Source organism: Puntigrus tetrazona, chromosome 6, assembly GCF_018831695.1.
Source record: "Puntigrus tetrazona isolate hp1 chromosome 6, ASM1883169v1, whole genome shotgun sequence".
NCBI lineage: Eukaryota > Metazoa > Chordata > Actinopteri > Cypriniformes > Cyprinidae > Puntigrus > Puntigrus tetrazona.
In genome coordinates this window covers 18,120,173-18,133,486 of record NC_056704.1, presented here as the reverse complement: position 1 = coordinate 18,133,486, position 13,314 = coordinate 18,120,173, and the positions used below count along the sequence as shown (strand labels likewise).

General features: G+C 36.7%; 1 protein-coding gene across 3 annotated transcripts in view; it reads right to left on the bottom strand.

Moving 5' to 3' along the window:
* The window catches only part of slc9a7 (solute carrier family 9 member 7), a 32,795-nt gene that overhangs the window by 17,051 nt on the left and 2,430 nt on the right, over positions 1 to 13,314 (bottom strand). For all 3 annotated transcript variants that reach the window (XM_043243031.1, XM_043243028.1, XM_043243029.1), the window contains exons 2-12: positions 10,883 to 11,085; positions 8,725 to 8,802; positions 5,641 to 5,717; positions 4,693 to 4,805; positions 4,407 to 4,512; positions 3,846 to 3,987; positions 3,017 to 3,122; positions 2,484 to 2,572; positions 1,771 to 1,884; positions 1,014 to 1,125; positions 425 to 578 (exon numbers count right to left, since the gene is read on the bottom strand). In XM_043243031.1, coding sequence (XP_043098966.1) covers positions 425 to 578; positions 1,014 to 1,125; positions 1,771 to 1,884; positions 2,484 to 2,572; positions 3,017 to 3,122; positions 3,846 to 3,987; positions 4,407 to 4,512; positions 4,693 to 4,805; positions 5,641 to 5,717; positions 8,725 to 8,802; positions 10,883 to 11,085 — 1,294 coding nt within the window. The remainder of the gene's footprint in view (positions 1 to 424; positions 579 to 1,013; positions 1,126 to 1,770; positions 1,885 to 2,483; positions 2,573 to 3,016; positions 3,123 to 3,845; positions 3,988 to 4,406; positions 4,513 to 4,692; positions 4,806 to 5,640; positions 5,718 to 8,724; positions 8,803 to 10,882; positions 11,086 to 13,314) is intronic.

Genomic DNA, 13,314 nt, shown 5'->3' with positions numbered 1-13,314 from the left:
TTTCTAACATTAAACATCCTAGTTTAAAAAAAAAAAGTAAAAAAACCAGTTAACCGGTGAAAGGTAGTTCCCTTGATATAATTTCTCAATGAGTAGTGAATCTAATCTTGCGTTTAATGCAATTTTACAGTGAAATACTGTTAAATAAAGTTGTGAGTGAAAAACAAGTCATCTTGTAATTTTAAATGAGAATTGTAAACTGGCATTGCCCTAAATTAGATATGTTTTTCTGTTTAAATAAACTGCGTTTCTTAATAGTTTATTAGTTACGTATATTAAGGTTTTATGTTACAACGCCTGCTAATCGCTGTTTATTGCATTGCTGTGTTACCATGCTGGTGTTTTGTTTGACACTGTGTGCACCTTCTACTGACTCTTGGAAAATGGTCAGCTAAGGATCTGATCGAGCCTATTGAACTCTGACCTGATATGCAGCCAGGACAGCATTGGCGTGGTGCCTCCCCCAAACACCCAAACTGTGAAGAACACAATGAGCAGGGTCGTGGTGAACATCATCTGCCGCGCATATGTGGCGGTGTCACGGATAGCCAGAGCGAATGCCATTGCCCCTCGCAGCCCTGCAGAGCACAAACACACACGCACACAACAGTCACAACAGATTTTGGTAAGAATGACAGGCCTGCTACAAATAGAATGCAAGTGCACTTAAGCGGGCAAACAGCCATCACACTCGATCAGTTGTGTTTGAGGGGCTCTGCTCTTTGCTGCCCTTTTAGCTGGGTGGTGTTGCCGGTCTGGAGGGAACTGCTCCACATCGAGATCCGTTATTAGAGATGTTCTGATTCTGATGCCTCGTTTCGCTCTTAATTTAGATCTAGATAAGCTACAGTAGGGTGCTGAAATCTACAGAGACTTCACATCAAAGAGTCTGACACTTAAGGACGCTGCAAGACTGATTGCACCGATTTATATTGTACTTATTAAATGGTTCCGTCTCTTTAAATGTCAAGCAAGCATCACAGAAGAGCAAGTAAGCCAGGTGTGCGCGATACCTGCAAACATCATCATGTGCTGAAAGTTTCCCCTGATTTTGTGTCTTCGGCCCAGGTTAATCACGAAAGACAAAGGATAGATGTTCAAGGCCCGGCCGATAAAGATGGCGATCTAGTAGTCAAAATGTTAAAGAAACATCTACTTCTTACATATGACAAATAATGTTAATGGAAATTCAGCTCTGATCCATACTACTGTTAAAAATGATTAGCATTAACATTTGTAGGATGCATTAAAATTGATTCAAGTGACAGTGAAGACTTTTACATTGTTGCTCAAGTTTTCCAAATCATCTAACTAATGTTGGGTAAAAAAAATTGATGGGTAAAAGTTTCAACCCACAGATCATGCTACAGAACAATTTAGTATAATTACATTCGAATTTACCATTTTAAAAACAAGTACAGTATTGTATGCTTTTAACAAAAGTAACAAATAAAACTATTACTTTTAATGGTGTTTTCGTCCTTTTTGAAGATGTCACAATCTTAAATAATTAAACAGAACAGTAACTTCCTATTCCTTTAGAACTAATACATAATGCCTTCTAGTGGTCATAAATGACAAATCAAGATGATGAAACAGCAATCAACTTTTCCAGATGTTTTTGAGCATTTAAAATGATTTGGCTAGCATCTTCTCTAAAATGCTGTCAAACTCTTAAACTATCTGACTGAGGTAAATGTTAGCGGTTAATGCCACCTCCGCTTGTAGAATCTGCAATATACTTTCATTTAGGCTGAAAGAGAAGGATACAAAGGCTCCAAATATGAAAATAGGGCTGAAGACGTGATTCTGAAAGGTGAAGAGCGCCAGGCCCATGTATGAGAAGATGAAGTTCTCTGCTAGGAAGTGTAGCACCTCAAACAACTGCAACAGCAAAGAAACACATGAAGCTGACAACAGAACGGTTGCTCAACAAAACAACATTCACAAAAGCAAAATGACACGTTTTCAAAATCATGTCCTAAGCGTACTAGTAATACATGCTTCACCTCTCTATGCTATACAATTGCTTTTATAATATATGTTATATCTGAGGCTAAGGCTGGTATATATCAGATTCCTGTGACTATAACTTCTAACACTTCTATCTATAGACAGGAGCTTTGATAATAGCGAATCCGTCCCCCCGGAGAGAAAGCCAGTTCCACAGGGGTGTCATAATTACTGTATGCACCCCACTTCACTTCATCACACATTGCACTGCTCTGACGACACCACAGGGGTGCTGGGAATTCACTTAGCACCATCCGTCGACTTGTGGCCCCCCTGCATCAAAGCATCTTTTGAAGTAGAATATGCAAGTCCCCAACCCCCACAAAAAAAAGAAAGAAAAAGCCTTGCTGCTTTTTTCTATATACCTTACTTTTTCAACATTGACACAGTTGATATCTCAGCTGCACTGGAAGCAACCTGAAGCCAAAGGTTCATGTAATTTAACCTGAAATGAAGTTAACACATTTTACCTGTTTAGTGCGTTTGGTCGACTCCTCAGAGAGATTGTTGTAGGTATAATGGGCCTGTGTGATTCCACAAAACAGCACAGCGACAACACCTAAAATAGTAAAGGATATCAGCATCATGTGTGCCTTTTTTTCTTTCAAGTGGGAGATGGGATGCAATTACAGTACAGGCTGGCTTTGACCAACGAAACAGCCAGACGATGAGTGCAAATGACTGAACGCATTTACACATCAAGGATGTTATCATTCAGCAACATGACAAATCGAGTAAGTTTTTGAATTTTATTTGCATATTTGTATGCAAAGGATTTGGCATGAACTTGAATGTTATTTTTATGTCTGAACAGATGATTTTCTAAAACACCAGAGAAGTGTTACTGCAGTTGATATTTAACTATAGCAGAGAATGTTGTGCCGTCACTAGAGGGGAAGCAGCTGCGGCCTCACATTATACTTTATGATATTATAGTTTGACCTGTGGTTTACCCAGCAGATTGACCACTTTACTTTTATTCCCAACCCACTCAAACACCCACCTGTGAATCCACAAGCTTCGGCCAGTAGAAAGGTACTCCAAGACATGAGGAAGAACAGAGCAGTCTCCAGCAGAGGGAAACAGTGCAGCTTGGTGAATTTTGTCACGTGGATAAAGTTAAGAATTCAAACCACATATCTAATAAAATAATCAGATAGCTAATCAAACAAAGATTAAAATTTACTTTTTTTTTTTTTTTTTTTTTTTTTTAAGTCCCTCATACTTATCAAGGCTGGCTTTATTCGACGGAAACAAAAATATTGTTTATATTGTTTTCAACAGACATTTCTCTAGTTATTGGGTGTCCCATGATCTATTCTATATCCTTATCAAATTTCAATTGTGCTGCTTCTTATTTTTGTGGAAATGGCAATGCATTTTTTCAATATTTTTGATAAACAAAGGTAAATAACAGCAAGTTTTTTTTTATTCATTTTCAAATGAGATTTTTGTAAGTTTAAAAATACTTTTACTGTGTCTTGTGATTTAAAAAAAAAAAAAAAAAAAAAATATATATATATATATATATATATATATATATATATATATATATATATATATATATATATATATATATATATATATATATTTTTTATATTCTTACTGACTGTAAACGTTTAAATTAACATGCAAACAATGTATATACAAACAGTATTTACCATGTACTCTTGACAGAAATCATACACCATTTAGAGGATAATTCTACAGTGTTGCTAATTTTACAAACAGGTGTAAGAATCAACATCACAATATAGTCAAAAGGGCATCAACTTATTTGCATAAACCTAAAAATATTTAGACTGAATTCATAACAACATGCAAAAGGATATGAGGGCAGTGACTACTCCAGTGACTGCACCCATAGCGAAAGAGCCACTGAAGATGCCCAAGAAAACGCCTACTGACTTGAAGAAGGCAGAGGCATCAAATGTGTGCGTGTTGGCTCCTGAAGGCTGATACGCTACAATTGACCTGCAAACCAAAGACAAAACAAATCAAAATCATTAAATTAACTGGCAAAGCTGATCTAATTAAATAGATCACCTGAAAATGCACAATATTTTATTTTAATAATATTTTTATTTTATATCCATGTTCAAAGTCTGAACAACACTGTTTTGCTGCCTATACTGATAAATTGTTTAAGTAATCAGCTTTAGCCAATTGTGTCCAAAAGGGGGAGTCAGAGCGCCGTTCTGAAAAACAACTGTGGTTGCAGCATCATAAATTTTTACTACTCAGCATTACAGTGAAAATGTCCTCAGCACCCCCTCTGTGCTGGCAGCCTGGAAAATCCCACCAACTGCCGCAGACAAAACACGTGATTTTAACCTTTTTTGTGGCAGCAGAAAAGGAACAAGAAAGTGATACGGTTTTAAATTGGGCCTTACGATGAAAGGACTATGGCGACGGCATCATTCATGACGCTCTCTCCAAACAGCAGCGCATAGAGATCACCATCAGCATGAAGCTCATTAAAGATCGCGAGCACTGTGACTACAAATCACACACACACACACACACACACACAAATCAGCAACATAACATATTGAAATTCTGAATGGTAATGCACATCTTACTAGTCAGTTCATATAAAAGATGCCAAGAGTTTACCAGCAAAATCATTTTACCTGAAAAATGAACAAAGACAAAAGGAGGAAGAGAGAGAAGAAGTACCTGGATCTGTGGCAGATATTATGGCACCAAAGAAGAGGCAGTCTGTGTAGTAGAACTTGTCAGTGAGTTGACCCATAACCTGCATCAGTTTCACCACGCCATACATAAGGTTTCTTCAACAAAAAAAAAAAAAACACAATTCAAAGAGAAGCTATGTTTATAATGGCACATAACAATACTATTCATACTATTTGCTTGGTATTTTTTAAAGGAATAGTCCACCCAATTCTGTCATCATTTACCCAAACCTGTTTGAATTTCTTCGTTCTGCCAAACACAAAAGAAGATATTTTGAACAAAGTTTGTAACCAGGCTGCTTGTGTCAGCATTGACTTCCATAATACTTTTTTTTCTACTATGGAAGTCAATGGTGACCCAAAACAGCCTGGTTAATTTTAATTTATGAATGAGCTATTCCTTTAATATGTTCCTTGTATTTATGAAACAACCTACATTCTAAAACAAAAAACAATGAAGAACACTGCTCTAAAATTGCATGCCACAATGTATCATAAAGTGACTTTTCACTGTGTAACGTGATGGATGAACGTAATGATATTAAACCAGTTTTTAAACAGTGAAAAACCTTTTTGCAATGCTGGACAACATGTGTGCTTGAGGTACTAATAGTGAAGGTGGAGCTCATACGACAGCAAAAGAAGAAATGAATCTTATGGTGGCTGATTACGGATGCCATAAAATTCCCCTACGTGCCTGAACCTGGCTCTTGTATGTCATTGGTTAGAACAACTTTTTTAATAGCTTGGGTTAGAAAGCATAAAGATTTACACGCTGTAACTGGCCAGCTTTTATTACTTTAGTTCACTTAAATCATAATCATAAGTAGTCACTATTCATTTGTAAAATATGTATAAAGTTTCTGATGCGCACCATGGCTGATCCACTGTCTGTGTGTAAAATATTCCACACAGAACCTTAGTAACTCACCCAATGACAAAACAGGAAATGGCAGTGCCCAGAAACGCATAAGTTATTATTGATCCTAAGTTTCTGAAGAAGTGTCTCTGGAGGAACAAGGAAGAACATGTTAAGAGCATGTCAATCAAAACAAAAGTAAGTGTAAAAAAAAATCAATTGCTCTGTTCAATCTGTCATATGTATTTCATACAATAAATATTAAATCAGCAAATGATGCATTTAAAAAGTAGTAAAAACTAATATTTTCAGAATGGAATGGTCAAGCTGAACCTTCAGCAGTCATTACCCAAGTATTCAGATTTGATGCTCAAAAACCTTTCTTATCAACATTGAAAATAGTTGTGCTTCTTGATACTTTCGTGGAAATCGTGATACAATTTCTTATGATTCTTTAATGAATAGAAAAGAAGAATTTGAATGAAGATGAAAAAGAGGGATTTTGTGTAACATTAAAAAAAAAAAAAACTCACTTCAGAGTTGAAGTAACTCCCACTTCAACCCCACAAACAAACAGTACTCATAGAACAAACTATCCTGGGAAATCAAAAATTAATTAAATAAATCTGATATAAGGCCCTTAGTTTTTATCCTGACACTTGGCCCAACACACTGCCATTCTTATTCATATATATCTCTCTATCTATCCTAGCTTGTTTACAGAGCATGACAGATTTTGTTCCCAATGTGAGTGTCAGTCACAGTATGCTGAGTCACTCGCAGCAACTACAAAACAGTTTTATGTTAAACCTCCACTAAACCTTCCACTGTCAAAAAGGCTTCCTCTGTTGCAGCTATTTATAAACTCTTGCCCTGCTTTTTCTGATTGTGGCCTTTCTGTGGCTGTGCATGGAGTCGATAAGAAGCTATAGTAATACAGTCCGTTTACAGAATGAAAACTTGTTACTAACCCCCCCCCAAAAAAAACTGCTGGGCAGCACAAATATGAAATAATTTACGAGAGCAGTTTTTCACATATATTCAGGAAATGAAACCATTATCGTACAGAGAGAGAAGATCAGCAGTACTGTGAGGTAAATGAAACTAAGAACTAAGAGTAAATGCTTTTAAATCTAACGCAAGCACTCGTCCATTACATATTTCAGTTGAAATTTATATTATAGGCATTGCCATTCATAAGCCGGATAGCTTTTTCAGGCCTGTGTTTACAGCTTCATACCAATGTGTTTATCTAATCTGTCTAATCTGTTTCTCGACATTTTTGTGCTACTTTTAGTGACAGAGAAAATGATTGCAGAATTTCCTTTTTTTCAGTGAACCATCCCTTTAAAAGGTAGAGGGTGGGGAATGTTGATCCTGGAGGGCCGCTCTCCTCCAACCCTGAAAAACTCTGGAAAAAAAAATAAAATAAAATACATAGATGCATCCTGAAGACCTTGATTAGCTGGTTCAGGCGTGTTTGATTAGCATTGGAGCAAAGCTTTGCAGGGAAACCGGCCCTCCAGGATCAAGGCTCTCCACCGCTGCTTTTAGGTCTGTTCAATCAAAGATGAAAGCTTGGTGTAAAATTTTGAGGGCAGTAAACATTTTCATTTGAATTAATGCCAGAATTCTCTGAGCAGCACACTTTTCCTTCATTCTGTAAGGTTCATCTAAAACGTTGAATGTGGTACAAAGAGAGGAAACAATGTAGCCTTGTGTGTCAAACACACACAGCTGGCAGAAACCTGTTCCTCTCACTTCCTCAGGGCCTCCCTGCACACTCAGCACAATGTCAAATATCTGGAATCCAGGTGTGATAAACATGATATCCACCCGATAAACACTGCGGTAAAAATCAAACAAAAAGGTTTAGCAGATAATGTATGGGCATTCCCTTATAGTAAAGGAGTCATATGATACGATTTCTATTTTTCCTTTTCTTTAGTGTGGTATGAAGCCGTTTGTTCACATTTAGAGTGCTTTCTTTTACTGAATGATTCAGTCTAATGAAATGCGTTTAAACTGATCACAAATCAAGACACGGGGGCAGAAAATAGCCTAGTTAATGAATTTCACGCAAAGAGTGCCGCTTTTTCCTCCAAAAAGTACCATGATTACAAATAGGATAGGCCTATTGGTTATTTATAACAGTTCCATAAATCAGAGGTTAATCAAGAGATTAACTTTTTAATTTTGCGCTATTTCGACAACAAAAAAATAATTCAAAACACAAACAGTCTTTCAGCAACTTGAGCAACCGGTTTCATTCATCAATGCATCAACGATTTAAACGATTCGGTTCAATTGTTATGACTCACTTATTTACAGTGAGTACTGCCACCTACTGGCAGTTTTAATTTCACATTCAGAGTATATTTTATTATAAAAAAAAATTCAAATATCTGTATTCAACAGTTTTAGAAAATAATGGCTGTATAAAAGAAAAAAAAAAGGCCATAAAATGTATAACTCGGTTAAAACTTATCGGAAAAAAAATCTATCAGTGAGAGAGATAGTGTAGTCAATCGGGGCTTGTGTACTGCAAACACATACGAGCGCTGTGTCTGTCACACGACTCTGTTCCTCTTCCAGGTTTGAACTGATGGTAAAACTAAGGATATTACTGTCTTTATTTTATTTTGAAAGCATAACTCACGATTACGAGAAGGGGCCTTATATTTCTGACGCATACTTCTGGTGCTTGGCAAAAACTTCTCTTTTTGGATTAACTAAAATCTCTTTTTGAATAAACCAATGTAAAACTGTGAAATACTGAATTACAGGTCATGAGGAACAATAATGCTAGTAAACCCTAAAACCAAAACCTGGCTTTATAAATTCTACCCAAAGGTCACAATCTTACTTCCCATGTTAAATACACATTAACTTAGCTGTAACACAATTTGAAAAGGTGTCAGTGTAATATAAGTGAAGTTTGACCAGCTGTTAAGACACTCTTGATCATGAGTATCTGGTCTGCATCTGCTCTTACGGTTAACCTTCCACTGAAGCAAAACGATCAGAGAACAGAGATCAGGTTGCATTACACTAGATCGTATCTTAAAATGATAGAAGCACCTTTATAAATGAACACTCTACTGAACATGTAAAATGAAGTAAAAGGTAAATGCCTGTCCACAATAAAACTCATACCTTTTTGAGGCTGTATCCGGCGTGGAATATGATGGGAGGTAGCAGAATGTTGAAGAACACCTCGGGGTCAAAGGTCAACTGGAAGAAAAACAAACAAATGCTTGTAATAGACAAAATATGTAAATCTTTTCAAATAAATGTTATTGATCTTGTTAAAAGACCTCATGAAGAGTCCTAAATTGCAATAGCTAAATATGCATTGATGTATTTTCTATTGAAAAAGGAAGTTGTGGGGAGAATTGTTGGGGCTTGTCTTTGTTAGGTGGATGTTGAGGTGTCATAAAGATAGGCTTTCAAACTAATTTACAGTTATCTTTGCTGTCTATTAGCTGGTCAGATCAGTAGCAGAGGATATATTAATAATTACATTTCATCATTTATACCTTCTGAGTTTCTTTATTCTGTTAAACTTGAATGTAGATTTTTGGTTTGGTTGAATGTAGTTTTTGGTTCCTACTAACTGAAAAAAAAAAAAAAAAAAAAAAAAAGAACTGCAGATTTTTCAGGTTAGAAAACTTAAAACATTTTTTAACTCCATAAAAACCCTTGTCAGACCAACAACATTAACGTAAATGTTATCCCAACTAGTCAAACAGTTGTCTGAAAGAATTTCATATTAAGGCTTTGTAAGTTCCCAGCATGCATTGCAGCATTAATAAATTATACAGTTACTGCCATAGGATTAATATTTAGCTTTTTCATTTAAACCTTTTTGTTGCTTTATCGTTATTTTTAGTTATTTGTTGCACTGTAATATAAAGAGCTCATCTTTTTTAACATTAGTTGATTGTCACTGTTCTTAAAGTTAGTGTGTCTAGTTTAGAGGCCTCCTGCAAGGTTAAATCCTGCACCCACCCCAGTGTTGCCAGATTGGGACTGTCCAAATATTGTACCAAAATTACTGTATTTGGAAGAAAATTATTGCACACAAGCTAAACGTACAGAATATAGCCATTCATCTAGAACAACAACTTTTTAACTCAACCAACAAACTACTACAATAGATGAATAACAAGACGCATGACAGGGGCTCCATTTATGATACAAATTTAATGCCGTCATGGACCACAACATAGTGATTGTTGGCTTAAAGCAGCACTTTGTAACTTTTTCTGTGTTCAGAATATGAGTGAGTACATCATGAATTCAATTCCAAACCACCTTTTTGTCTTATCCTGAAGCACTACGGTGCACTTATCACAATAGACATAAACTTAGAGAAGTAGCTCTAAGAATGTTCTTCTGTAGGATGAGTGCAATTCTGTTTATTAACCACTAGAGCACCAAAACAGTAGCTACATGAATTAGTGTAGTCTTCGTATATAATTGTTGTACGTCTGGGATCACTCTTTGTTCAAGTGTCGCAGAGAGACAAAACATGTAGGTTATATATGTCTCTTGAAAATATTAACTTCTTTTAACGCAGGCTGTACCGGTGATCAGTAAAAATAAAGCCCAGATAAGCTGCCCTAAAAGGAAGTCAGGAATGGGATATTGTTAGACCGTCGCTCTCGTTCAAATTACACCGACCACTACTGTGTTTTATTCAGTAATTTAATCCCATGGGACCCAACCAGATTTTGTGCACAGAGGGATTAAATTCCCGAATAAAACACAGTAGTGTGAGTAACTCCTGTTTAATGTGAACGGGAGCCGCAGGAATGCAGTGCAGACCTCTAGTCTAGACTACGGACAACCACTTATGTCTATTTTCTGGATATCTTATTCTTGTAAAAAAAGTCTATTTAGACTAAAATCGAGGTCTTTAGGATCACTAGAAACTTTCGAGCAGGTGTGATTTGGAGCTAGCTAAACTGTGCAGAGCTGTGGCCCTCGAGGAACCGAGTTTGAGACCATTGCTTTAAGCTAACGTACAAGAACAAATATTCTTAAGTCTTTAAGATTGGACCTTGCTACTGCCTTGGAAAGTCAAACATCTACACAATAATGTTAATACCTATACTATAGTATTTGATATTTTGAAGTAGCTTTTGTGTTTATATTTACATTTTCATGTGCAGTTTGTGTGTATTTGTATTATTATTTTTAAACAGTTTAGATTTTATTAATCTCATTCCAGTTTAGTTTTGAAACGTCTTCCTCTGACAAACCTCCGCAGCGTTTGTATATGCGTGCATGTATGCGGTTGCTGACATACCTTGCGCAACATGTCATTCTGCTCCACACTGTGGATTTCTCTGAGATTGATCTCCCCCTTGAGTGTGTACTCAAAGAACTTTCCACTAACGTTGAGGAGCACCGTGCTGACAGGACCCTCCCTCAGGGTGCAACTCGGAGGAGTTTTATTATGGTAGCTGGTGGACGGGATGCCATACCGCAAAATAACACCCACCAACAGACCTGTTCGACACACAGAAGATAAACATTCAATACATTCAGTTAGTTTGGGAGTAAGAAAACTTGTTTGGAAACGACCCATTTTTGCTGTGACATGGAAATTACACTTCTTTCCTTAAAAACACAGTATAAGCAGATTGGTTTCTGTGTGATGACAGGGAGTAGAGATGAGAGCCTGCTGTGTGAAATCTGTTGGAGGGTATTTCCATACTAATGAAGTGTCAGAGGAAGTCAACAGCTCACACAGCATGGGCCACAGAAACAAGAACAGGGGTGAAAAACATCACAACACAACCCCACACAGCCTCCTGCTAAAATCAGGCAAATTACACTCGTTTAAATCAACGGTAACTCAATACTGTTTTGATAAGTCAAATACGTACCCTAAAGATAAAGTTTCTGCACATTTATTCTGGCAGTATGTGAACATGAGCAGCACATTTTACACATTTTCACTTTATTCAAAATAAATCTGCAGATTGTTTTACCCAGATACTGTTCCCCTATGATTTTTACACATTTTATGACAGTGCATGCCATGATACCCAAAAGTACAGTTAATAACTTGGCTTTGTTTACAGGCAGTAAAAATCTTAATGTCAGATTTAGCTAAAAGAAAAATATATATGTTAAAAAATCAAAATAAATCTGGCCACAATTTTAATGAATTAACATCTGAGGATACATAGAATCAATTAGGTGCCCAAACATCTTACCCAAACCTTTCAGAAAACACACTCTGTATGTTATCCAGAGCAAGGATCCAGGGAGTCAAGGGTTGACAGGTTAGCATGAACTAGTTAACTTAGCAGTTATCCCTGCTGGTCGACACTATAACTGCCCCTCAAACAGTTCAAATACACTACAAACATTACTTTGCTAAACATCATAAGGAATAGGAACAAAATCACTTTTATTTAGTGCAGAATGTAATATAATATTGTATTTTATTGTAATATTTATTTTAATGCTGCTAACCAGTTAACAAGGTATTTTGAATGATGAACCCAAAGAATTTTTCAAATTAAAATCCACAGTCCTTCCAGATGTGCACCACTTCCTGTAGCCTGAATGTTTTATTTGGCTGTATGAGTTTATGAGAGGAAGAGTTCACATGTCCGGTGCAAAAATGTGTAAAGCATGAGAAACATCATTTGTCCTTATTCTTGAATATTTTGTCAAACAAAAAAATGTTTTTGTTAAAATTGCATCTGTTTCTGAAAATAACATCATAAAATAACAATAATAATAATAATAATAATAATAAACACATCATGATATTGTTTTGTTGTGTGAGTCACAAGTCACATGGCATTTACAACTTTGGTGACTGGAAGGAGAAGAGATGAAAAAAAAAATGGTACAAGATGTTCTATTAAATCACGTTTTCTTAAGAAAAGCATCTCCTATTTCAGTGTAACAGCCAGCCTGATGTCTGCAGTGAAACTGAATTAGAGAGGAGAGGTCTGAATTCACATAGGGGAGGGGTAATAGAGTGTGTGTGTACCTTGTATATATCAGGTTATGGGGACGTTATGCGCAACGTAACTAAACACAGCTCCCAAAAGCTACAGTGGCTACAGAGTACCACCTCCAGATCTAAACTCAACATACAGAAAGACAAAAACGACACACATACACACACAAGCAGTGTGTGTACAAAGCTTAAATGAGCATGTGCAAGGCATTAGTAATTGGGTTAGCATCACATTTAGAACCCAGCAAAGACAATGAGTGACCTCGGACATCTCCTGTCCAATCAGAATCCAGCTAATGCAGCTTAGTGTTTGTCTTCCCCTGCACTGTTGCACATGTCACAGCACACCAAACTAAAACACAATTGCAACACATTACATGGAGCATCTCTTGCGCTCCGGGGGTAGGAGAGCGGAAAGCCCCGGACAGCCCGGTTCAAATTTTGTAATATACAGAAGGAAATATATATAAAAAGAAAATCAAACACACCCAAGTAGACACAACTGTAATGTTACCATCTGTGCAGCTAGTGAGCAGGTGTCTCTGTTCTGAGACCCAAAGCATGTCAACCTTGATTCAACATGGAAAGAAATGGTTCAATGCAACAGCTGAAGCCAAATCTGCTTTGTGATTGAGTGCAATTCATCCCAAAAAGAAGCTCAAGGAGTAGAATGGGGCAGATTTATAGGAAGGAAGCTAGTGCATAGTATCAAAGCTAATTACACACTGGTGAAAGCTCTGATGGAGCGTTTGACG